Here is a 26,985-nt window from a genome sequence, read left to right as displayed (position 1 = left end):
TGCAAATGGTACAGCTAATCTGATTGGTTGACATGATGTTAAGCCAATGGATGACGTTTTTATATCAGGTCACATGCTCGTAGTACAAAGATCATGATTGGTAATAGATTAACCAATGATGACAGAGGAAAGAAAATGCAGTATGGTAATTTACCCAGTTTGCATCGCTTTTGTGCTTCGCACACGTTGTAAGTATGGCGGCTGCTCTTGTTGAGTTACCGACGCAAGAAAACTTGAATGGCGAGGTATGAAATTTACGTTCTATCTAATTGTATTCCCAGCGATTTGAAGTATATCGCTTGTCGTTGGTTTCAGTGTTAGGTATTCACTTGTTGTGATCTTGTTTGGCTGTGCTTAAAAGCTCCAGCTTGATCTTTCATCATTCCTGTTTCGGTTTGTGTGCGTTTGTTTATAAGTTGCTTTCTAAGGTTATACCTCTGAAGTTCCAATGTGGAATGTAGAAAAGTCTGCTGGATAAAGCTAAATATAATTTCATCGAGCGAATGCATAAGTTTTATCAAAAGTTAGTTTTGTTGAGAATGTCAGACAAATATCTTATAACAAAACAGTTACTCTCGTTGATGTCCCGCCAAGGTAAAGCTAAGGTTAAGTTCTGTTTTCTGAACTTATACTTAATTAAAGTACATTGACATGAGAGCATTTAAAATTCAAAATAGTTACTCGCAGATGTTCCCCAAATTATATAATTTAATGCATATGGTTAAGTTCTACTTTCTAAACTTAAGATTGATTAAAAAATAATTACATGGCGGCATTTAAAATTCAAAACAGTTTCTGTCGTTGATGTCTCCCCAAATTAACGCTAATGTTAACTTCTGCTTTCTGAACTTAATTAAAGTACATTGACGTGACAGACAGAACTGTATAAATAAAATATGCACTGTATATTCAAAATCTACGTAATTATGGACACCTTGATATTTTGGACAGTGTATCATGATTCTAGCTCATAGATTTTATCTCTTACTATACCCAGTTATACCCAATTACATAATTAGCCAATCAGATGCCCATGTGTACTGTCTTTATTTTTACCGATATCAAGTTACTGACCTGGCTGACTTTAGGTGCGGTAAATACTAAGTTGTATGTTTTTTGATATGTTTTGACAGCATACCAGACTTGGTTGGTCTTGCCATGGGTATTTCTCACCAAAAATTATACATGCAAGCACATGTACTATGGCTCTAACAACCTTCCTTAATGCATAGCTAAGTTGTACCAAAAAGGTAAAAATAGATACAATAATTAACCTGCCTACATGTATACCACCACGTTGAAGTGTATGTTTATGTTATAATCTAAATGCATTTTGTTATCACTACATTTGACAGATTGATAAACCATCTGAAGACAAACTGAACAATGAAAGTGATGGCAGTCAGAGAAGAAGAAGGAAGCGAGGATTTGATGTGGGTCCTGGAGGAGGTGGGTTGGTCTTTGTAAATGATGAAAAAAATTTTTGTGTCCCCAGCAGAACATGCCTGTGTGCTTCCGGAAACATTTTTCCAAAACGTGCTTTTTTTTAACGAACCTTATACACTGCGCTGTGCATTTTATTCTTGAATTTTGCCATCTGGCATACCAGTGATACTTTGTTGGAAATAAAAGCTAACGTTAAATGCGTCATAACTAAAATGATACATGTTATCCTAGTTTTCAGGGTAGTAGAAGCTGATTGCTCATACCCAAGTATCACTTTTTTTTTAAATTAAACAAGGCTTTCTCTAAAGCTGTAAAACAGACTTTTTTTTTCAACTGATCTAGTGTTGTCGGTACATTTTTTGCCTGTAAATTGACTTTCATGACTTTGTTGAATTTCATGAACACTTACATGTACCAATACAAAAAAAAAAAAAAAAAAAATTTGGGCAACCTCATCATTTTTGGTAGAACTGTTGTGACTCTTTTTTCAATGATATCAGTTTTAATTGTGTTTTTACACAGCTTTATCCAGCCCATGGCTTTCAACAATCATGTCAAAAACAAAAACAAAAACTAAAAAGTATATTTCCTGCTCACCACCCATCCTGTATGAGTAGCTGTGCTGTAATTCAGCTGTTTTATTCCAGTTGATTGTGTTGATACACTGTAGATGTATGATAACATTTCTGTTTCCTTTCTTTCTTTTTTTCTCTTTCTCTGTTTTTGTCTTTTGCATCCAAATCAAGTTAGTCCCTGCAGCTATGGCTTGATGCCAGGATAACGAACATCATGACATTGACTCGATCTTTGGTGGTAAAACACATCTGTGCTGGTTTAAAGTAATTTGTACCTGTAGTGAAATATACCATATCCTTCTTTTGTTCCAACCAATGTTACTTTTGTCTGGGAGACTTTTTAACCATATGCGTTCACTATCTTGAACTGCATAAAGGTAATTATTTGTTTCCTGAAATGTGCATTGCACAAAAGAACACACTTAAGATAAACTTGTTTGATTAACTGGTAAGCATAAATCATTACACTTTTGATTCAAAACTATCCATCGACTGGCATTTGTCAGCATAAGTTTTAATCTTACTCTTCTCAAGCAGGGGCGCAAACAATCAGCAGGCAGAGGTTCCGTTACTAAACACAAACATCTTGTTAGATCATCAGTTACTTTGAAGTGCAATTAAGACATGGTAATTATTCAATAGATTCCCCAACATCTGGTGCAACAAATGGTGATGCAGAAGACCAACCTATTGACGACGGTTCCAAAGGAGAGCTTGTAATTGGGCCAGGTGCAGGCGGCATGCAGCCACGCCCCTCTGAAGTGAAGAAAGCTTTGCCACCTCTCACCTATCAGCAGGAGGAAATGCTCAAGAAAGCTAAGAGATATGCCATGGAACAGTCTGTGCAACAGGTTGGCCATTTAAAAGTCTTATGAAAATGTGCACATGTGTTATACATGTAGGCAGATTACCTGGCTGAAATTATGAAGTAGATGGCGATTTTCTCTGGCAGCCCTGAAGGTGCAACCTGTGTTACTATTACACTGGTTTGTGTTGAGTGGTTTTAAATTGAGTGTCATAAAATGAAAACCAAACCAAATTATTACATACATGCAGTGTTTCAGCCAGAAATTTTTACTTGAGGGCCAAAGTGGCCCCTGAAGGTCTTTTCTAGAGGCCAATTTTTTGGGAAAGGGGCCAATAAATTAAAAGCTACAGAAGGGAAAATGCATTAGGGTACCAAGGAAAATAAAGCAGTTTAATAGGATCTATGATAAAATTTAATAGTAAGTGCTTTTTGAAGTGTTTCTACCCAATAAAATTGCTAGTATGAAGGATCCGTGCATTACAAGAGAACAATCCTTAGGCATACATGACGTAGTCAGTGATCAAGGGTTTGCAGTGCATTATAGGGCGATTTCGAACACAGTCAGCATTTTGGAGGTTTTACGATGTGAGAGAATCAATACAGCGAAGCAAAAGGACGGATTGACTTCTTTTCATATGTTGAATGTTTTAGAAGCAAAGATCTTTCAATATGATTTTCTAGAAGGACATAATGTGTGACAAAATAACCGTCATTGATCGTCAACACAGAGAAATGTAGTCGCCATTATCCCGTATTATGGCGACTAAACCAGAATTTTTGGTCGCCTAGGATGAAATGTTAGTTGCATTGGCAACCATATTAATCACAATTTCGGTCCTGGGATGGCTTTTAAAATATTATGCCTGTGTTAAGCGTGCAGTCTTGTAAAAGGAAAGGGCCAAATTGGCCCTTTCTTCGTTTTTCTGGGGGCCATCTCTGATTGCAACGTGGGATTCCCACAATGGTGTGCTCTGGCGGAAACACTGTACATGTACAATGTACCAATAAGACTACTCAGGTGATCTCAAACCATAGTAAAACCAAAGCCAAAACCAAAGTAATTGTGTAATTACTTTCGACACTCAATTTAAATCAGCCACTTTAATCTAAAGACATTTGTTTGGTGTGGTTTGCAGGTGCTGGCAAAACAGCAAGCTCTTCAGCAGCAACAGATGTCCGCACTGCAGACCGCTGCTCAGCGACAAAGAGCTCTAGCCTTGATGTGCAGGTATACGATCACCAATCATGTCTTCCTGAAAGTCTACAGCTCGAGTCACTGACTGAGGAATGGCTTTCTCAGACCATGGCAGTCTTTATTTCATTGTAGACTAAGCCACTTTGATAAAATGATTTGAAAGACTAATTGTCATTAGTTCATTGGTCGAGAGCTTCAGCCGATGAGAGTAGAGCAAAAACCTGTAACATACAGTAACACAAGTTACAAGTAACTGCCAAAAAACGTGAGAAATTGTTGACATCTTTTGTCGCAAACTGAAACTGTTGAGTTGTGAAGTGTTATTTAATTCTGAAGCATGTTTTCTGAGCAACTCATCAGCTTCAAACAGAGAAAGTGATCTCTGCCAGTAACTGTCATACACTCACACATTCACACTCATCAGATTTTTCCTCTAATTTGCCAGTGAAACTTAGCTGTTATTAATATAAACAAATCAACCTTTGTCATTCTTCCATGGTCTACACTTTTAATACCTTTCATGAAATGACAACAGAAAATGTCCAAAACTTTGCAGCGATTAACCACTGGCCCACAGTTGGCGCTTCCAAGTGACATTAAACATCTTTTTATAACGTTTCTGAGGTGTACAAGAGTGTTGAACATTGCAAAATATGCTCATGTTGTCAAATATCCCATTCATAAATGTGAAAAATTAATATTAATAATGACGTATTTTGCTTTTGCAGGGTCTATGTTGGAAGTATCAACTTTGAGCTGCGTGAAGAACATGTTCGACAAGCGTTCATTCCTTTTGGTCCAATAAAAAAGATTGACTTGTCCTGGGATCCCCTCACTATGAAGCACAAGGTGGGTTCTTAATGATAATCAAACTCAAGGTTTTACATGTACACAGACTTTCAAATTTTGCAAACTTTGTCTCCCACCTATTTACATTGTACAAATAAATCAGGCTATGTAAACAAGACAGAATCCCCTCTTTTGTAAAATTTAGCCAGCAAAAATGCAGCAATAGAGCGTTTTCAGTCATGTGGCCAGCAGCCATGCAAATTTATTGTCGAGAAAAAAAGAAAGTGTTTACATTGTACATAAGGAAAGAGTTCAACTCCCCCAAGATTGATTTGGTACACCAACATGGCTGCTGTTTCATTGTTTTGGAACACCAATTTTCAGTCACCAGTGTCTCTTGGTAGATAGAAGTAAAGGGCTTAAGCTGATATTTTTCTTTACTCAGGGCTTTGCATTTGTGGAGTATGATTTACCTGAAGCAGCCCAACTTGCTTTGGAGCAAATGAATGGAGTTTTACTTGGCGGAAGGAACATTAAGGTGTGTCCCATAGTATTTTGAGAAAATACATTTAGGTTACATACCGGTAATTAACTTTCTTCCCTAAGTTTGGTCCAATTATGGCACTTACTGGTATGTAGACTAATGCTACATGTATGCAATGCTGTCCTGGCTTTAGGTGGGTCGTCCAAGTAATGTTCCACAAGCAGCGCCACTCATTGAGCAGTTTGAACAAGAAGCAAAGAAGTATGCAAGAATTTACGTTGCCTCAGTTCACCCGGACTTGGCTGAAGATGACATTAAAAGGTGATTATTAACTCGTCTCAACAGTCTGTTTGTTAATTCTCCAGTGAGATATTGCTTAAAAGATCCCTATAACTGAACAAATCTTATGTCCATGTGATTTTTAAGCAGAATATTTGTCTACTGTCCATGTACAGTGAATTTTACTAGTTGGGCCATTTTCATGTTCCATGTTTTGACTGTAGGTTTTCTTTTTGGTAGCATTTTGTTGGAGGTAATTACTTGCTACTGCAACCAGTAGCATGAAGATTTAAATCTAACTGAACATAGGAGTTTCATTAACGTTTTCTGCAAGTGGACAACTGGTTTTCTCTGGTGGGCAAAACTTTTCAAAACAAACTTCGCTATAAAAAAACTTTCCTCTACTGTAGATGGTCAAACCAGGTGGGCAAAATCATCATCACAGCTGGTGAATTTGCCTGGTGCCCGGCCCTTGTTAATAATTATTAATGAAACCCCTGCTGAACATACTGTGCTGTGTTCAATTTCTTTTGTGTTTGTATCTACTGTAAGAGAAGAAAAAATAAAAATCTCACTTTTTTATTTTAATTTCACTTCAGTGTGTTTGAAGCATTTGGTCGAGTGCAGAGCTGTACTCTTGCTCCAGACACAATGCCTGGCAAACACAAGGGATATGGCTTCTTGGAGTACGAAAATCAACAGTCCGCAACTGATGCCATTGCATCTATGAACCTTTTTGACTTGGGAGGACAGTACCTAAGAGTTGGTCGAGCCATCACACCGCCAGCATCTGCACAAGGCAGTAATGGCACACTACCTCCAGCAGCTGCAATGGCAGCTGCTGCGGTATCTGCAAAAATACAAGCTCAGGAGCAAGGGCTGGCAAGTACATGTAAGGAAAAACTTTAGTCTTGAGTTATTAAACCTTTTTTTTTCTTGGAGGGCCAAGCACTACATAGCTGTGTTCTTTGAGAGGTGTCCACCATAAGGAAGTGTTTTCAACAGGGAGCTGTCTAACTTCAAGAAGTGTCCACTCTTAAACAGAGGCTTCCACCTGTCTGTGATATACTGACTTGTCTTCTTCTAGAATGTTTCCATTTTTCCATGCCCTCTTCAAGAGGGTTCCACCAGATAAATGTAGTCTTTATTGTGACAAGTGCTCTTTGTTTTTCTTTTTCAGTTCCAGCTATCACAATCGCCGGTAGTACAGTAATCACTTCCATTGTGGGTACAGCAGGCTTGGTTGCTTTGCCAACTATGGCAGCTGGCACTTTGGCCCCAGGAACCCTGGCACCAGGAGTGATGTCGACAAGTATTGCCGCTCAACCAATCATGACAGCTTCTACAGCACTGTTGGCAGGTAAGGCGATCTTGGTTGTTGTTCAGTACATAAGGTGTTTGCCGTCATGCTCACTCACGATGTCATGCGTTTGTTTTGCATGCTGGGCTGCTTACAGTGCAGAAATCAAATTTTACTCTTTTCATTTGTAGGACCACCAACAGCAGTAGTGACACCAGTTGCTGCCACTCCAGTGGTCACGACAACAGGTCTTCCAGTCCAACCAGCAGCTGTCCAGCAGTTACAGCTTCAACAGCAACAACTTCAACAGCAGCAGTTACAGCAACAGCAGCTTGTACAGCAACAACAGCTACAACAACAGCAACTGCAGCAGCAGCAGTCGGCCCAGGTAATCGCTCAGCAGCAAGCTGAGGTGCGTGCCAAGATCGAGGAAGAAACGCAAAGGAAGGTGGCAGAAAGTAGCATAAGCCACGAGGAGAACATGTCAATTTCAGGAAGTAACGCAAGATACATGGTCATGCAGAAACTGTCACGCAAAAGTGAGGTGAGTACAACAGTTGCATTCAGTTACTCTGTACTTCTTGTAGGCTATTTAGGCATTACATAATCCATATTTTGCATGGCATGTTCATGCTTGGATACTCAAGATGTTTTTTGTCTTCAGTCCAAAGTGCTTGTTCTGCGCAACATGGTTGGAGTTGAAGATTTGGATGAAGACTTAGAACATGAAGTGACAGACGAGTGTAGCAAGTTTGGCGTGGTCAATAGAGTTGTGATCTATAATGAGAAGCAAGGTGAAGAAGAGGATGCTGAGGTCATAGTCAAAATCTTTGTGGAGTTCACACAAACGTCAGGTAACTATTAAGTACTTCAAATCTCTATGTACAACCTACAGCCTAATAGTGATGAATGTGCAGAAAGTAGCACACTCATGTCACCACAACACACAAGCCAGCACATGAAGTGGAAATGCCATGTTTCGGGAGTCTACCCAAAACGTTTGAAATTTGAGAAGTTTAAAATCTTGCTGCAAGAAGCTGAATATAGCCACAAGCCACAAGATGCGCAATACCTACCAAAAATGTAGTCTGGTTTTCAGTCTGGGTACTGGCCATTACTTGTTGGTGAACTTAAACGTTTGAGTGAAACTTTCCTCACCAAAAGTTTATTAGCAGCAACTGTACAATTATTACTGCAATTATTACTATTACAATGTATGTACATGTACAATAACCATACATTATTTTAATTTATGGTGTCATTCACATCTTCTCTTCAATCTTGTTTTGGCCTCTACTAGTACATGTACTGCATTTTCATTGGCTGTGGAAAATGAAAGCCACTGACTGTGAAGTTAACGTGCACAACATCTCCACAGTTTGAAATCAGTCATTTAGGATTAATGTTATTTAGGATTAGTATTTCAATCTGTTTCTTGTCTCTACAGAAACTGAGAATGCAGCCAATGCCCTCAATGGGAGATGGTTTGGAGGCCGTGTAATTAAAGCTGAGGGATATGATGAACTCAAATTTGGTGCAGGAGATCTGTCTGGATAGTACTTGTCTTTGTGCCCTGCAACCCTGTTAAAAGACTATCAGTGATCTCAAAACATACAGGCATTGCAGTTGTTGTAGAAAGGCAAAGTCTACCGCTGCCTTTACTGTGGCACCTGCAATAAGCAACATGACTTGTTTGTTGGCATGTGTTGTTTCTCAATTCTTCTCAAAGGTTCCTCCAACCTAACCAATAATTGGAGTTTATATTGGTTTAGACAGTACACAGGTTACAGTAAGGAAGTAAGAGTACAGTATCTAAAAATAAGTTACATTAGAATCACTGACCAACACTAACATATCTATAATACATGTAATTATATACAGTATATTACTGAAAGAAGACATTTGCTGATTGTTAAGACAAGTGCCATTGTACATAATTTTCATAAACTCAGATTTCAGAAGCCTTTTGATTGGGGCACTTGTTTGCTACATCGTCTTCAAGCAGCGGTAGTTTGTTGTCCATTAATTTTGTGTCAATACTTCAGTCCTCCAGTTTACTCCTACTTTAAGAACCCAACTAAATTGTAAGGATTTCTTTAGGTTTACAAACCAGTACTATTTTGCCGTGAGTGCAGTTCTCTGACTCATGTTGAACTCGGGTTTAGCAGCTTAGTTTATAAACTGGAATCTTTGAACTTGATAGTTTGTTACTCAAGAAAGTGTGTTGGTCACAATTTCAATAGACAAATGTAGGTTTGAGGCAGTTAAGGCATAGATAAACAAAAAAACATTCTGATACACAATGACTCTGTATATTATAATTTTATTTGGTAATAAAAGAAGCAGCTATAGTGATGATAACTGTTGAATGCTTATGTTTTTCATAGGTGAACTTTTGATGGATTTTTTTCCAGTTTTTTCACCATATATTATTTTGTAGTAATAGGCCCTTTGCACGATCCGGTCACATGGTAGGGAATTAATTATGCTGGGATGCAAGTTACACAGTGGGACTTTCAAAACAAAGGAAAGTTGGGCTGGACTGGTACGAGTTCCTTTGTCTTTGGAAATGCAACGGTGTAACTTGCGTCCCAGCATAATCAATTCCGTACCATGTGACCAGATCATGCAAAGAGCCTATTCCCCCCTCATGCAAAGGATATAAGGCAGTCTTGATGACCAAGGTACAAAAGTAAACTGGGAAACACCAACACCACTAAAGTTTGGTGATTAGGTCTTCGAGGACATAGTTGTGTGATATTTGTCTAGGTTACATTGTCTTGCCCTGATGAACTGCCCCTGGGTGTTCAAGGATTGATGTGAAGAAGATTGGTGGGTTTAAAATGGAAGGGGACAATGAAGATGTATTGAATATAAAATGGGAAAATAAAAAGTCCATAAGTTTTCTGTGGATGAAGTGTCACGACAAAATGTCAGGTATTTCCCAGCTAGGGAATTAAAAAATATTATTTGATGACATACATGTGCGGTACTGGGGAATAAAAATAGGACAAGCTGAAAAAATTGTAAATTTTGGGTAGGGTAGTCTAAGTCAATGGATTAGCATCCCACTTGGAGAAGTAGTCACTATCAGTTGCTTTATGGCATGGAGTACATGGAAACTGAAGTGCTGGCAGTTGGTTTGAAGGCAGATATTGAACAGTTTAAAGCTGTCTTTTTATTGGCAAGCTTTTAATATAACCCTTGCATAAATCAGCCAAATGAAACAAAAGTCACTGCTGGTGTAAAATTAATCTTAAAAACAAGGTCTTATGTTTAGCTGTTACTTTTTTGCTTGTTCCTTTCCAGAATCTCATGAACTTCAAAACTAATGGTCCTGCTGGTAATTGGGTTGAAACTATCCATAACCACTTGTTCATTTATTTCAAATTAAGATGATCTTGCAGCATGCTTTCAATCAGGGCCAATGTTAGCTGTTTTCAACCGGTCAAGGAACTTTCAAGCTCTCCCTCTTGATCAAGTTCCTATAAAGACAACCAATAGTAACAATGATTAGATCAGAGCTGGTGCTTAAAATGGTGGCCTTGTAGCTCAGTTGGTTAGAGGCACAGTAAAATGATCTGGACAGGAGTCATTCAACAGAAAAGTGTATGATCAGCATTTAAGTTTGTTATTTTTGCTTGCAACTGGAAATGTTCAACAATCAATTGAAACATTTTGTAACAACCCCACTTGACAGTAAAGTGAAAGACGCTTTTTCAGCCGCTAATAGCTATTTCACCCACCGTTATGATATCCAAACCACCAATGAGCTCTCCCTTCACATAAACTTGTGGATAAGTCGGCCAGTTAGAGTATGTCTTGAGACCTTGGCGAACCTAATGAAAATAGAATTATAATTATAGATTGACATATAATAATATACATGTATTCTGGTCAGATACACTGACAACCAACCTCCGTCAGTTCCTGATTATATGATAACTGCAGAAATTCTTGCATGCTCATTGGCTAATTTTCATTGTCAATAAGTGGACAGACGCATGAATTAATACCTGTATAATGCGTCAATGAGCGAGAGCAGACAATTTGACAATTTGTTATTGTAGAAAAACAAATTGACGTCAGCTTTTCATACGTCTGCCCGTTTATTGAAAAGGAATTTCATCAGAACATTGTCAAAGTAGTTTGCAGATCCACTCGGCTATCACCTCGGTGATCCACAGCTACTTTCACAATGTTATGATGAAATTCATGATCAATAACAGGACAGACACATGAAAAACGGACGGCAATTTGTTAACTTACAGGCTACATATGCATCATTTCTGTGTGCCAGTAACAATCAGTATTAATATTGATTGCAGAAGGTACAAGTATAAAATGCTATCAAAGAGCAACACATGCAATATCCTTTTGTACAAATTTCTAATTGCAAAAAGATAATAAAAGAAAAGGAAATGATATTCAACTTCAGCTTTATTGTTCTTTGGAAACTTGTAAGAAATTTCCTTGCATGTTTAATCACAAAATAGTAAACAAAAAATAATGTGCAGAGAAAACATTTTTTGCCATAGAGTGTAAAAGTTTTGAACATTGTACTTCTTGCTTAGTTACAACAGAAAAAGACCAACCTCTTGATCTTCCAAAATATCAAAAGACTTGAACTGGATGCTAAAAGGAAAAGGAATGAATTAATTACAGCAATATCACACGCATCTCTACTATAATGCTTAAACCATTAAAATCATTCTATAAATAACATAATAAGCTATTTAATAAATAATAAATTATTAAGCAGACTTTTTCTATGTTTGTAAGCATAGCCTCATCTAAACATGAGGAGGGTTGCAGAATTTATTGGCTCTTTACCCACCTGGGATATTTTTTCAGGATCTCACACATCTTTTTACTGAAGCCACATCTAGGAGCCTACAGAATAAATCAATGAAAATTTCATTTTTTTTTTTATTATTTTTGTCATGGAAAACTAATATGTCACACAACCAGTCTATTTCATTCAAAGCTCCCTAGACAAAAGTGTTTTTTTTTTTTTTTTTTCTGTGAGTGTTGGGTGGGGGATGGGGGGAGGGCAGGGGGTTAGACTGCAAACACTAGGCTACATGTCCAGATAATAGCACATGGTTTGAAGGTACTATAGTTGACTAATGGATAGTCTATTGTAGTTTTATAAAATCTAAAGACTGCTCTAACCAGTCAGTCTTGATAAACTGCACAAAGTTAGATGAAAACAGTAAGTTTTCAAAAAACTCACATCTGGGTTTCCTTTCATGAATACCATCACTGGGGCAGATGAGATCAGTGACTGTAGCCTTAAAAATATAAAAACAATTATAATATATTATTGATGACACTATTCATCAAATTACAATGCTTAGTATACACTGTAATGATGTCTATAATCTTATGAAACAAAAACCAAACTTTAAACTACATTATTACCAGTTCACTTTTACACAGCACATCCTCAGGAAAACTAACTAAAGACAACCAAAACTTAACATACTTGCAAATACCAGGCAGCATTATCGAGAGTTCTGTTAACTGAGTGAAGCTGGATAATAACATCCAATTACCTTCGTTATTATTTAAAACATGCGAGTACAGTAAACAGTAACTCTAGAAAACTCAAGGGGAAATAATATCTGCAAGGAAGCTAACCTATACTCATCCTTCTTTGTTTATCCTGGTCTACTGAACCCTGCCCCTATTTTCTATAACTCACTTCTGAGTTATCTGTCTTGAGCAGGTTTCATTTTCTTCATCTACATTATAATTTAGCATTGCTACTTGCACTAATACCTGGCAGAGGACATTACCTTTTATTAAGATCATCATTTGTTGGTAATGTTGAAGTCAGTTCTCCACTTGCTGCAAGTTCCTGAAATGATAAAGAAAGACATAGTGTTCGGAAAAAACAACAATCGTGAACATGGTCATAGATGAATGTTACAGAATAATTACAGTGTAACACATGATTTTCTCACCTTTACAATGTCCAGCCCACCTATTAATTCACCACCAACATACAGTTGTGGGTACGTTGGCCAGTTAGAGTACACCTTCAGACCTGAAGGAAATCATAGAGCAAATTTCTATATAATTTTACCATCTATTCTGTTGTACACAATGAATACCTTCGCAGTGTGCAGTTGTCAACAAATTGAAATGGTGGCCACTTCTTAGCATTTTCAAAGTGTCTGTACTGACTGTGAAGGGGATTTTATATGTGGATATTAAAGTTTTGAATGACTGGACAGTAAATTTATTGTTTGATTAAACAGGTTTTTCAAACCTACACAGAGGGAAAAAAGAGCGAGGACCCATATTCTCCCTGTGTGGTCCCCAGCAAGCTTGGTTTTAAATAAGAGATTTATTACACAACTGAAACTACCCAAAAATCTTCAAGTTAAAGTGATTGTGCAGGATCATTCTGAACAATGCCCCATCCGTTACTTAATAGAGAATATTGGACCGGCAATGGAGCAATCTGATTGGTTGATTTTAGTTATTGGCCATTTGAACAAACTAATCCCCAGTATGGCTTGTGCAAGCTAGGTTTCAATTGTAAGCTAAGTAGTTTAGTATGCGGCACAAAATAAAACATATGCAGTTTATGACCCTTTCCATGGAAATGGTCTGTGTAGCAAAATCCTGACCAAGAAAGAGTCACTCAACCAATCAGAACATTCGGATCATGTTTTCTTGGCAGTAATAATTATTACTTAACCTTGTCTGACATCATTGTCTGTAAGAATATCAAAGTGACTGTATTTTGCTCCATGTTGATTTAACAACTCCACAATCTGTCGACTGAATCCTGACATCAAAGTGGAACATAGCAAATTAGGAAATCTAAAGTTAACAGTTTTTAATCCAACAAATACAAATTATTAAATTCAACCGTCAATTTTCAAGCTGCAAAGTTCCACCCATATTCTTTACATGTTAATTAAAATCTGAATATTATTTTTCCTCCAACAAAATTCCTTGTTCATATTTAACACTGACAATAGCTACAGTTTTTTTGACAATAGTTACAGTTGTATTACCACATGTACATCATTGAATTTGTCCAAGATTCAACTTTAGAGGTGGTCCAACCGTTGTAAACCAAACAACACCTTTATTCAAAGAGTTGCACAAATGAGGCATTCAAAAACAGTTGAGCTGCAAAAATCAGTCTGAAAGGGTTTCTTTCTAGTGGTCTTGAACAAAGCTTTGCAGATTACAGGGCACTGTGTATGAAGATAGCAAGCAGACCACATAAATCGTATTTCCAGTATTTATTAAACCAAATGCCAGCTTCCTGCATGTAAAAAATTTAAACTGAATTGTCACAGCTAATGACTCTAAGCACATGAAGCTGTTGCTTGAGATGTGTATGTTTGAAAGAAAAATGAATCAAAATTTTCATTTTAACAAAACACAATGTAATCTAAAAGTTTGATAAAAATTCAAATTATTTTTAGAGACAAATTGCTTACCACAACGAGGCTCCTGAGGTGAACCTTTCATGAACAGAACACAAGGTGCTCCATTTATGATATTTTTTAATCTTGTATTTATGTCCTGCAAAATGAAACAAGAACTAACTATGTCTGTACCAAACTAATGATCAACTGCTCCACTACAACTATGTAGTCTCATCTCTTGCCAGTTGGGATTCCTCACTGTGTTAAACTCACTGGCAAATGAGGTGCCCAATATTTGTTACAGAAATAAGCACACAATTAAATTTAAATTTGGTATAAATGACATACACAGTGTTTTTTATTAATATAGGGAAACTTATTTTTGAAGGAATTCAAAGTAGTGATCACGATAAACATTACAGAAATATTTTATTTACCATTCAATCTTGGGATTGATTATCTTAATCAAGAATAATATACACATCCATTTTAGCATAATGTTCACCAATATGCTAAAAAATTACTAAAACCAGTACAAACCTGTTTTGTGTCTTGTTCTTTAGTTGCGGTAATTGTGGGTGTGATGACATTTGCATGCAGTTGCACTTTTTTGGTCAAGCTGGGAGCATTCGCTCCGTCCAACCGATCCACAACCTTCTGGTTCTAAAGACATATAGGATTTAAGAATTCAAAGCTTCAAAAATTGGGAAACAAAACAAAAAAAAACCCCAGAAATTATCTGATTTCTTCAAGTTTGGCTGAACAGGGAGATACATCAAGGGTTATCACAAAGTTTAGAAGTAGATGGCCCACATTTAAACCTGATACTTTCTGTTAAAATAAAACACCAGAATTCAACAAGATCACAGTGACTTTTTTCTGTTTTACCTAATCGGCATTTTCAGTTTTTGGTCGCCACAAAGGTGAACAGCCCTTGCTTTGTGGTAACCAACATAACCAGGCAATCAGGTAACTAAAAGTTCATCTGCCTGATTTATACTAGAACACTGCAGAATGGAACACAATATTACTGGCACATCTGTTACCTACCTTGAAAAGGAGAAATGTTGGAACTGCACTGATTTCATATTTATGGGATACTTCAGGAAAATTTTCAGCTTCAAGCTGCAAAATGAGAAAAAAAAAGAAAGTGATTTACAGAGTGATTTAAAGAGAGTGGTTTAAATATGAAAACAAACTTAGTGATCAAATGATAAAACAATAATTATTAAACTTCGATATCACAAAATATCACAATTTGTCAGTGTCTAGCTGACAATTATTTATGTCAGCCTCGACTTCGGCAAATAATTGATCCGTTCACTACTGACGATATTTTGTGACAACCTAGTCCAATAATGGTTAATTATCACAACATACTGTACATGTACAACAAAGCTCTTGTACCTTATAAAATTTAACATGTGAGTTCTCTGTTGCCAGTTCTGTCATAACTTCATTCATCTGCCCACACTGTGGAGCCCATGGTGCATGGAAATGGACCACTGTGAGAAAGCTATTAAAAAAAATAAACAATTGTATTACTTGGGGTTGATAATCAAGAATGATAACCAGGATTCACTGATAATTCATCTCTGCTGCCTTTGATGGTTGACTTTTCTTTAAAGATAAATTTCTACAGTCGCTCACTACAACTACACTATGACTTCTGACTACACTCCAAAAATACACAATACTCCATACTAGTAACTCTATTCTGCCACTTAAGAGTTTGAAAAAAGAACAAAAATCTATAGGAGGGTTCCTGCCAATTGAAATCATCCACCTCTTTCATGTTCTCTTTACAGCAGCGAAACAAGAATTCATTTAACGTATAGCTGTATGAAGTTTCTTTTAAAAAGTACATGTACATGCTGCATTTACAAGATTCTTTGCCTTTGAAGGCTCTGTCCAAACTACACTGAAGGGATTTAAAAGCGGAGGTTTCACTCTGAAAACATATCAAATGTTTTCCGTCCACACTACGCCGAAGGAATTTAAAAATGCAAATCACCAGTCATTTTGGATCTGTGTTTGAGGAAATCGCATGATTATCGTGACACCATCATTTTCAAAAAGCTACGTTTTCAAAATGTTTTCCATCCACACAAAATTAAAGGCAGCATTTTCAACTTCCTCAGGTTTGAAGAACATTTTCAAAAGCTCCATTTTCACGACAGATTAGCGTGGACAGTAGGCCTAACCGTAGAAAGCTGTATTTTCAAATTTCACCAGCGTATAAGGGTGGACATTGCTTTATTTTCATTTGAAAATGACTTGTTTTCTTGTTTATTTTTTTCTTTTTTTTTTTTTTTTTTCACTTCTTTTTTCACCTTGGTTAGTTGACCTTGTTGATTTTCTTTTGATCAAGTCCTACTTTGAAAAACAATTATGACATGAATGGGTAAATTGTTTGTGAAACATGATCTTATTTCTTCCAATGAATAAAATTGCGCAGAACATTTTCAGTTTCCTTTGTATTTACCATGACAAGTCTATAGTCTAAAAATAAAACTGCCCTCCCTCTGGGTACTGTATGTCTGTATGTTGACAAAAGGAAGCAGTAATATTGAAAGGAAACAGTCCTTACAACTCGAAATAGTCTAGAATAATAACAAAACATCCAAAGTCCAACCAAATGAAAAGTGCATTGTGCACAAAAGCTGTGCATTATTTATGATGCTAAAAAGATAATTATACCCCACCCTTAACAGCATTTCTACACCAAAATTTTGCTCCCTGAAAAACAGAGATATACTATATTGCCACAATTATACTGTGACTAAAATACATACTTGAAAGTGTGTTTTAAGGATTGAAAACCAAACAAGTTTTATGCTTGATGATTTTATTTTTCCAAAAAATTAAAGATAAGGTAAGAGAATTAATAAGTAAGCAAATATGTAGATCTGTACTAATGAACCCAACCTTATAAACCACTTTCTTTTTTAAATGATGTACATGTAACCTTAATTGATTGAGAAAACCACAATTCTGGTAAGTTATATCTACCAAAACAGCAGCTTTTCACACATGCAATATAAAGAGTTCACGAAGCTGACTGACCTACCCAGCTTAACCTTAATGTTTTGTAAACAACAATTTCACCACTGTAAACTTTCACTACCGGTCTAACCCGAGAATCGATCGATAAAAGGCAAACGTCGCACGCAAACATCGCGCCTTGAAATTCTGAAGTACACTGGCCCTTGCAAGACACGAAACAACTTATAGCTACATTTGAATTAGTCTGTACTATGCTTCTGTTCTAGCATGCTTCAGCTTCAGTGATATAAGCTTGAACTTAGAGCTACGAACGACACATTCGAGCTGCACAAGGTGCTTACTTATTTTGGGCAATTTCATTCACGTTATTGGGAAATAAAGAAAAACGCTGGCAGAAATCAGATCTGTGCTAAACGAAAAATACTTTAGCCCTACTGCTTTGGATAAAATAATTAACATTAGACTGAAAGAAACTGCACAATTCTAACAATTAACAATACACGAGCCCAAAATATAATTTTTTCATCTGGTCTAACTACAGTAGATACTTTTATTTGCACATTTGCCTTTGGTATAATTTTACAAGACTACATGCCGTCAAAGTTATCTTTTTTACGTTCAGCACAAGCTAAATAAATGGATAAGTTGAAACACAGTACACTCACCTGGAAGAATCAGCGAAAATTTGGTCAAATTCCTCTTTTTTCTGAACCTCTTCCAATGCCATGATCCGTCTTCTCTAAGTTTTTGCCATCCACGATCCAAATTATACGCAATGGGTCAGCGGTAGTGTAATAAAAGTCATGCGCGTTGCCCTTGCAAAAGGAGGAGAAGAGACTGGAAACGATGCTATGGTTTGGCGGGAAAAATGATAGCGTGATCGCGCGATCACCTGATCGCGTGACTCAACCTCAGGTGACTTCAGGTGGTTTTGCCCGATCTCTGATTGGACAACATGAAGCGATACTGTGTTTTAGTATTCCAATTGTTTGCCGTCCTTCTTCGCTCTGTGAAAAAGGACCCACTTGTACTGTATTTCCGGCCTTGCCCTACAGTACATAGCAGTGTTCCGCTAAGGGGGAAGCTCCTGGATTTCAAAATTGCTTTACTTTACGAGTCTTTTACTTGTTCCAGTTTCATCAAGAAGCGGTGTACACGTCAGGACACATGTATGTGTTATCTCAATCTCTTGTTATCGCCTTCGCTCAGAGCTACTTGGACAAATTCCATGACGGCATGGAATTGTCAGTAGGTTCTATGATCTCAATTACGGTCTAGTACTTTGTAGGAAGGTAAAGTCTAGCAAGAAAATTTAACTCCAGACCTCACTTAAATTCTATTTATTTCATTTCCTTTATTTCATCTCTCGAAGATATAAGCAATCTTGCCACCCCAAATTGAGATAAAATAAAGGTTTGTATTGCAGTGTATATCAAAAAACTAGCAAATCTGTACGAGGACGGGTCGATGGTGTCAAGTCTCCTTTCAGCCGTTTATGGACAAAGGGCGGGATATTTTCAAGTTAGCTAGCTTCTCTCATTTTACAACAGTTTCTTGATCTCGATATTTTTCAGGGGAGGATCCAGGATTTTTCTTAGGAGGGCACGCACTATGTTTTACCTCAACACCAATAAACCACATAGTTTAAGCAATAGACCACAAGTTTTTATGGTTTATAGGCTGATAAACCACGCGGGATGTCGAAAGAACACGAGAAGAATTCGTAAATCACAAGCCGAAGGCGAGTGATTTACGAATTCTACGAGTGTTCTCCCAACATCCCAAGTGGTTTATCAGCCCATAAACCATAAAAATTTGTGGTCTATTGCTTTTATATAATAATTCAGAAGACACGCGAAATTTCCATGAGTTTACTGGCACAATAAACCATAGCTGATTGACCAATCAGAGCGCGCGCATTCATTTAATTATTATGTAAAAACTTACAACTTACTGTCACAGCGAGAAATTCAAAGATAGACTACTTGAGTAATTTTAAATTGAAAAATAAATATGATATACATTCACAGTGTACATGATGTTGTTAAATTAACAATATAGGACATTTATCCTGCGTAACTTAACTTCAACATGATTTATCGCATATTCATGATTTACAGGTAGGTGTATTCTACCATAATTACTTTACAATAATGATTTTGAAATACATAGACATGTGAAAACGATAAAAACCGACGTTTCGGTGTCATCGTGTTGCCATTGTCAAGATGATTATAGATTCTGTGATTCTGCAGTCCTCAATAAGAAGTCCGCTAAATTTGCAACGTAAATGGAAAGTTGAATTGTATAAATACTTTTGCACGAATGGAGTCTGATTCCATGTTTAGACTAGGTTTTATACAGAAATCTGGAAATATCACAATTAGGTTAATTCTGGAAGTCTGACCAGTTTTCCTAACTGATCGTATTCTTTACTTGTTCTCTACTATGCCCATTCTGCACATGGGAGAACTCGTTGAACAACTTGCGCTATAAATATTAAGCAAAAAAAATAAACAAAACTGTTGATTTTCGGTTTGTTTGCATTGGGAATACAAAGTTCTTTTGGCAAAAGAAGGGGTTTCCTTTATCGAACAAGCGAACAAAAACAACATTTCCTACTTTGGAATAATTCCCTGCTGAAACTGCGGAAACGTGTACAGTTCTCAATCCTACCTGATAAAACGCACTGTGTTTATAAGGCTGCCGTTCGTGACCTCTTTATTGAACATGGAGAGTGGTTTTAATTTATATTAATTCTTTCTTATAAATGTTTTCTCTTAATTCATTTATCTTAGGCTGTGCATAATACTTTTATAAGCTTCATTTAACTATTTATTTATTTATTTATTTGCTTGTTTATTTATTTATTTATTTATTTTGTAAACTAATGTAATGCAGATATTCTGCTTCGTCAGACAATAAAGTATATTTAGATACAGAAACAGCGACATGGATCAACCCTTTAAGAAAAAAGTTCTAACAGCAAATAACAGTTGTATTTTAAAGTCAGTCTTGAGCCCTACACGTGTCGGAAAGCTCCGCGACTTTCGTTCATTTAGCTCTTTTCTGTTCTTTTACGAATGATAAGGCATGAATGCTTCAGTATGCCAGGGACTGTAAGAAATTAGAAGGTCCCCATCCAAGTTCCTCTGATGTTCGTACGAGCCACCAGCCATTCTCGCTTCTTTGAATCACCTCTACTTCATCTCCCTCCCTGAAGGCAACTTCACCATCGTCCTGAGAATTGTACGTGTACATCGCTCTGTAGAATCTTGGATAAGCAATGTTTTCCTCTTGATTCTCATAGTGGAAATCTGAACGGGATACCCTGGGTGACGGCCTAAAGAGCGACACAAAGCCAGAATCGCGACGTCTAGGGCGGGAACAGGCATGTGAGCTCCTGTTTGAAGAAATCTTTCTTTGTGGTGGAATAGGACTGTTTCCTACTGAACTTGATTTTTTGCCTGTCGAGTAGACACCATTCAAACTCAGTTCCATTTCATTCTTGTAGTGTTCCAATGAGGTGGCAGATTTTGAAAGGGGCACCGCTAGAGAAGGACGCGACATTGCCAGGCCGCCTTCAACATTGTCTAACCATGGATGTGATGCATACTTCTTCATGCCACTAGTACTAGGTTCCTCGGTGAAAACATTAGATGACACAAGGGACGAAAGGCTTGCGCTTAGTGAGTTGCCATATCCACCACTTAACTGGCCAGACCGGAATGAGTTGTTCAAGTAACCTTGACTAAACTCGCAAGATAGGGTCTGGGGCGAGAATCTTGACAAGGACACGTCTTTGGAGCGTGGTAGAACCTTCCTATTTATAGCCGTGGTATTTACTGTTGCTGCTTCTGAAACTGATTGGCTGGTGGTCTTGGAGCTGCCATTTTCATCGCCTGGTGTACCATTGGTTTCCATAGAGTTTCGCTTTTGTATGTTGCGAACTGTTCTTTGAACCTTCAAATAATAAAAAGAATAAAGATAGATAAACATCCAAATCAAGAACGAATATAAATTCCAGTGCTACGACGTCGTTTAGGTTAACACAAAAGAGATCAGGTAAATAGCCTTTACATATGACTTAACGTATGAACGGTCAGACAGCAGAATTTGATTCACAGACAGAGTTAAAGTAAAAACTACATTAGACACTCTGACCAAACTGAAAGGGAAAAAGATTAAGTTAATGGAACTGGGCATTGAGAATTCTCACCATGCTTCGCCTTGTAGGAGGTGTGCGCGAGATTCCTTGCCTAGCGCCATGTTCATGAGAATCTATCAAAAAGAAACAGTCATCAGTGTTCAGATGATAATGCTAAATATATTTATATGCAAGTACAATGGAGAAAAGGGAAATTGTGAAAAGGAATGTTTAATTGGTATTATTGAAAATATCTTTCTAATCTTTTAAATCGCATGTCTCTTAAAGACGTTTAACTTCCTACAGAAGCTCAACCCATCAACAATAAAGGCAATAACCTTTGTAAAAAATAAAACAATATCAACGCAATAACGCTGGAGCAAAAGATTTAGCAATAACGCTGGAGCAAAAGATTTAAATTTAACGTGGCATTCCCACATTGATAAACTGTATGAAAAGATCGCTTCCGCTGTTGGAACCATAAAGCGAGTTAAGCCATTTGTGCCTCAATCCACCCCACTCAATATTTACAACTCACAAGTTCAACCTCACTTTGATTATTGCAGCCTTGTCTGAGGTAATTGTGGCAAAACATTAGCTAAAAAGCTACAAAAACTACAGAACGGTGCTGCCCGTGTTATAACTTCATCAAACTATGACGTGGATTTCGATTCCTTATTTCATAAACTCAGCTGGAAAGACTTAAAATCTCAACGTCAAATTCAGAACGCTTTAATGGTTTTCAAGTCTTTAAACGGTCTTGTTCCGGAATATCTCACGTCTAAATTTATAAAGCGAAATGAATCAAGGTATTCTCTGAGGGACTCATTAAACAAACTTGTTGTCTCCTTTCCAAGAACTAACTACAAGAAAAATAGTTTTAGTTACAGCGGCGCTACCCTTTGGAACAGCTTACCCTGTAACATTAGAGAGTCTGGTTCATCAAACAAATTTAAACGCCTTCTCTACCATAATTTTTAAACACGGCATTCATGGAAACCAGGATTTTTCTGAAGTGGCATATTAATGTAAGTTAACATAATGTTAGGATTTGGATTTTTAGTCATTATTATGTGATTTTTTTCTACCTGATGTTTTTACCGTGTATAAATAATGATTAAAGAAAAGAAAGAAAGAAAGAAAGAAAAGAAAGAAAGAAAGAAAGAAAGAAAGAAAGAAAGAAAGAAAGAAAGAAAGTTGAGCAGCTTACCTCCGTTAAAGGAAACTATATCCAAACTATCTTTCCCCCCTCTCATTGAAGTGGAGGATTCATCAGAATTGACTCTTTTTAGGAACATGGCAGGAGCCCAACCTTCCTCTCCTTGATACCTAAGAGAATATAATCATCACACTGCATTAGTATGAGCCCTTTTTACCCAAGTCAAGGTGTTAATTGAGCAATTCACAAAAACTAAAAACAAGAGTTTTGTTTTGAAGCCTTAGCCAATTTTCAACAAATGACAAGCGACAAAACCACCACCACCACCACCACGACCACCACCACCAACAACAACAGCATGTATCAAATTTATGTTAACCCTCTGGATTCATGTGCTTACCTTACAATCCACCATCCATCTAAAGTCTTTTCCACGACTTTAAGCATTACGTCAGCATCAAAAGACAGCTCATCGTCAGCTTGAGCCTGATAGCTTTTTATGGACATGTATATCTCCTCTGTTGAATACAAGCATGACGGACATATCATCCCCTTTAACCCTCAGAGATACAGGGGATTATTCTGTGGTGATGAAACTTTTAGTAGATTTTTCTCTCTCAGAAATGTTAATGTGCCAACTGTACTTTTTCCAGGTCATTATGTCGCAACTGTCAAATTTCTTCTGTTTGGACATAATTCTTCTATGATAATTACAATTCCTGTCACGAATCCCCAGCTATGCAGGCTCGAGTAGCATTGCAAAATTTAGTCCTTTTTAACATTCCATTAACATTTTTAACATTTTAGGTTAAACGGATATGCGTTATTTCCTGAGCTCATGAAACAAGATGGCGCATTTATTGATGACATATGATATAATGCCCCCAAAGCGTCTTTTATTGCAGAGCAAGTTGAGGGGGAGTCAAAAACCTTGTTCTTCCGAAAGTTAAAGGAACCTCTTGTGGCCATACTTTACCAAGGAGTCAGTAAATGAACCAATTGTCATTCCAAATATCTAGAGCGGTTTTCAAATTGGGTGTCGTGAAACCAAAACCAAAGTTATCACTCTAGCCAGTTACAAAGGACGCAGACAATGTAGTGAACCAATCAAAATTCCAAGTAATTGCATGAAGCTGACGCGAAGCGCGCGAAACATGTGCGAAGGAATCACGATTGGTTTTGGTCTTACCTTTGATTGGATGAAAAGTGGAGCGAGTTTTTTTAAGCCAATCGTGTAGCGTAGTAAGTGCAAAATTTATTACTTTTCGACACTCAAGTGAAAACGGCTCTGTTCTACATTATTAACACAGTTAAGCTCACCTTTCCCAGGTGTAAAGACTTTTGATGTAGTAATCTCTGACCCATTGTCCGTGGGCTCAAGATGAGATGCAGGAGCCCAACCTAACTCTCCTTCCCGGTCAACAAGCCACCAGCCTTACAAAGAAAAGAAACAAGAGAAATGAAAAAAATTGAAGGGAATAACCAGTTTTGTTCAGGTAAATAAGTGCATTATGGTGCTCTCGAGGGTTCTGCGAACGACACTGGTCCTTCAAATCACATCAACAATGAATTATCTTTTCATTATCCTCACCGTAGTCGTTCCTTTCAATGACATCAATGATATCACCAGCTTTGAGAGAAATGTCATTCTTGTTTTTCTTTTGGTAGTCAGCTGTCACTACGTATTGTTCAAACATCATTGGTGCCGAGATCTCCTTGTTCTCCTCATCATCTACAGTACAAGCATGAACATTTTATTGTTACCAATTATTTTGCACCGTAGTCATTATTGCAACGTCGACTACTGTAAAATGATATCGCTTAACGTATCGACTCTTGTTCTTCTAATCTTAAGTTAATTTTCTTTTTATCCTAAGATGTAGTTTAATTCAAGGGCATTTATTTATAGTTTTACTTTTCGATTTCTTTTTTCTAGAATTCATTTGCTTCAAACCGTTATAATTCAACATGAAGTGGACGAAGTATATAAATACAAATAAATAAATATAAATAAATTGAATTCTATGGACTAAATTGTAAATGCTAACCAGAGAAACTGCCCAATACTGAGCTAGACTTAGTTCGTATAGTGTGACCGTCCGGGTGAGGTTAGTTCTGTAAAGAACTGTTGTCGGTGATTGACTTTTCGACAACCTGAGCGGAAGTCATCTTCAGAGTCAAGTTAACAGTGTTTGTCAGTCGATGGCGTTGAAAGTGATTGTGATTCGTCTGTTTAGACTTACTCTCTGTTGTCTTGCCATCCATCTTTGCAGACCTCAGAATAAACAAACAAGTTAGACAAATTTTGTACAAAAAGGAGTGTAAAGAATTCCTTTAGGATAGTAGTGAAATATTGTGCGCTAATATAATACTAATTATCTAGATATTTTCTTCTTTTCCAGATGACTTCCAGCTTTTATAACTATGTCGTTTTCCTAAATATTATGGATATACGAAAACGTAAATGTTAGTCCGTTATGATAAATAAGTAAGCAAGCAAACGAAGGAACGAAGGAACGAAGGAACGAAGGAACGAAGGAACGAAGGAACGAAGGAACGAAGGAACGGTAGAACCAACGAATTAGCAGACAAAAAAGAGAACGGACGAACGAACAAATGAACAAATGGATCGACGGACGGACGGATCGATGAATAAATTAAGTTATAAAAAAAATTAAGATTACTCACTCTCCATAAGGATGGACATCACTGGCACGAGACCTGCAGAAGTCCATAACAACTTTGCTTTTTGAAATGTTGTCAGGTGCATTGATTAGTTCCTGAAAACAAAATCAAAGGTTTCAGAGTTTCGCTTTGGCACTTGTCTCTGCTGAAGTACTTTCTCTCACAAATCTGTGAATACATTTCTATTTGGTGACTGAATTAAAATGCTTTTTGACTTACGTGGCAGAATTGGTTCATGAACTTCTGTCTCTTGCATGTTCCATCTCTAAAGCAGAACTGGCAGTTTTCACTGAATTTCCTCCCTAGAAAAATAAGTAATGAACAAAGATTTCTTCTGCATGTTACATATTGTTCTCTCGTTAAGGAAACTTAACGCAATTTTAGAGCTAATAATTTTAGCTTTTTTTACCTTTAAGAGCAAGGATTTCCTTTCCAAAGGCTGACGGAAATTCCTTTTTGAGGCTTTCCTACATTTAAGGACAATAAGACCAAAGAATATCAAACTTTTTGTTTTCGATCTTTACACTGTCCTTATTGCGTCATAAAAAGTTATCTAAAATTGTTTTCTTGCAATGATTCGTAGACTGCGTAGCTGGAGGGATTTTACACTCGGAGGGGAGAGAGGGGTGCTGTGAGGGGGAGGGCAAATCTGCCCCCCCCCCCCCACCCCCCTCCTTTTATATCACCCATGTTACTTTTTGGGAGTTAACAACTAAACAAACTCCCCTTTATCATGAATTACGTATGTGAAACAAAAACCTACCCCAGTGGAAACTTTGGAAAATATTTAAATTTAGGCGTTTGCTTGTATTTTGTTACCTGAAGAAAGAAAAAATCACTGCATGTCCTGTAGATTATGTTAATGTTCCCATCTGACCACACCACTTTGAGAATATAAACCTGGAAGACAAAAATTTAAATCCAAATGTTAGCGACTTGCTAGTTCTTGCTGTAAAACATCTACTGTTTGCTGTGGGACATACGTCATGAAAATAAGAAGAACAACAAAGTACACAATAAGTTTACTTACGTAATTTTTATCGGGATTCTTCCTCTTTTGTATTCCTTCGACTGTAAGCAGCTTGGCTCGTCGGTTCATTTCAGATGTTATCGTCGGAGCGGCGACTTTCGCAACGTTTCTACCCGGGGACTAAAAAAAAAAAAGTAAAGAGCCTGTCTTATATGATTCCATCTGTGCCTTTTTGAGCACTACTCAATTTTACAGCGCATTCCACTCCATCTGAGGAAATAAGGTATTATAAAAGTGCTTATCCACTTTTCGTTTGCTTTGCTTGTCTTCACGACCATTACAACCGTTGCCAATTGTAAAACCAGGGTTATCAAAAACAGAAGGGGTCTTTTCTGTGTGCAGGTCGTTAATATATTGAAATAGTCTGGATCTGGCCGGTTTCGGTGTTTGTAGTACGGTTGTTCCGGTACAAGGGAAAAACCTTTTGCCCTTCTTCATCAAGCTCTTTGAACTTGGGTTTTGAACGTCGCCTTGCCCAGTTCGAGTATTGAGCAATTTTAAGCTGTTTTCTTTTCAGGTTTATTTTCAAAATCCCACTTTAAGCAATTAATTAATTTAAGAATCTAATGAGACTATCACGTAATGAAAATATTAACTACCTTCTCTTTTCCTTGAGGGACGAGTCTTTTCAAGTCATCACGTTTCTGTTTGGGCCAGCTATCCATATTTTCTTTGATTTGCCAAT

At 37.2% G+C, this 26,985-nt stretch overlaps 3 protein-coding genes across 3 annotated transcripts in view; 1 reads left to right on the top strand and 2 right to left on the bottom strand.

Moving 5' to 3' along the window:
- Positions 1-164: 164 nt before the first annotated feature.
- LOC145475625 (poly(U)-binding-splicing factor PUF60-like) lies at positions 165-9,237 on the top strand. Its single transcript, XM_081455277.1, has 12 exons — positions 165-245; positions 1,356-1,449; positions 2,664-2,872; positions 3,966-4,057; positions 4,753-4,873; positions 5,259-5,351; positions 5,491-5,618; positions 6,176-6,468; positions 6,757-6,936; positions 7,068-7,420; positions 7,541-7,730; positions 8,324-9,237. Exons 1-12 carry the CDS (start codon positions 195-197, stop codon positions 8,431-8,433), a joined length of 1,914 nt encoding a protein of 637 aa, XP_081311403.1. The 5' UTR covers positions 165-194; the 3' UTR covers positions 8,434-9,237.
- A 125-nt stretch (positions 9,238-9,362) lies between these two features.
- On the bottom strand, positions 9,363-18,057 carry LOC145475641 (glutaredoxin-3-like). The gene is made up of 13 exons (XM_081455278.1): positions 17,945-18,057; positions 15,681-15,789; positions 15,324-15,398; positions 14,814-14,936; positions 14,346-14,430; positions 13,589-13,678; positions 12,846-12,928; positions 12,678-12,739; positions 12,113-12,170; positions 11,714-11,769; positions 11,472-11,511; positions 10,623-10,715; positions 9,363-10,361 (listed from the first exon to the last, which is right to left on the bottom strand). Exons 1-13 carry the CDS (start codon positions 18,004-18,006, stop codon positions 10,317-10,319), a joined length of 981 nt encoding a protein of 326 aa, XP_081311404.1. The 5' UTR covers positions 18,007-18,057; the 3' UTR covers positions 9,363-10,316.
- Positions 18,058-19,750: 1,693 nt separating this feature from the next.
- LOC145475609 (uncharacterized) overlaps positions 19,751-26,985 on the bottom strand; it is a 16,405-nt gene continuing 9,170 nt past the window's right edge. The window contains exons 7-19 of the mRNA XM_081455276.1: positions 26,900-26,985; positions 26,301-26,420; positions 26,090-26,170; positions 25,680-25,737; positions 25,490-25,572; positions 25,274-25,365; positions 24,829-24,860; positions 24,177-24,317; positions 23,906-24,019; positions 22,986-23,103; positions 22,637-22,755; positions 21,499-21,560; positions 19,751-21,242 (exon numbers count right to left, since the gene is read on the bottom strand). The exon at positions 26,900-26,985 is cut by the window's right edge and continues 741 nt beyond it. Of these exons, the coding sequence (XP_081311402.1) occupies positions 20,382-21,242; positions 21,499-21,560; positions 22,637-22,755; positions 22,986-23,103; positions 23,906-24,019; positions 24,177-24,317; positions 24,829-24,860; positions 25,274-25,365; positions 25,490-25,572; positions 25,680-25,737; positions 26,090-26,170; positions 26,301-26,420; positions 26,900-26,985 (1,967 nt within the window). The 3' untranslated portion in view covers positions 19,751-20,381. The remainder of the gene's footprint in view (positions 21,243-21,498; positions 21,561-22,636; positions 22,756-22,985; positions 23,104-23,905; positions 24,020-24,176; positions 24,318-24,828; positions 24,861-25,273; positions 25,366-25,489; positions 25,573-25,679; positions 25,738-26,089; positions 26,171-26,300; positions 26,421-26,899) is intronic.

The sequence above is a fragment of the Orbicella franksi genome, chromosome 2, assembly GCF_964199315.1.
Source record: "Orbicella franksi chromosome 2, jaOrbFran1.1, whole genome shotgun sequence".
Taxonomy (NCBI): domain Eukaryota; kingdom Metazoa; phylum Cnidaria; class Anthozoa; order Scleractinia; family Merulinidae; genus Orbicella; species Orbicella franksi.
Note: the sequence above shows the minus strand (reverse complement) of the source record. Positions and strands in the feature narration are given on the sequence as shown.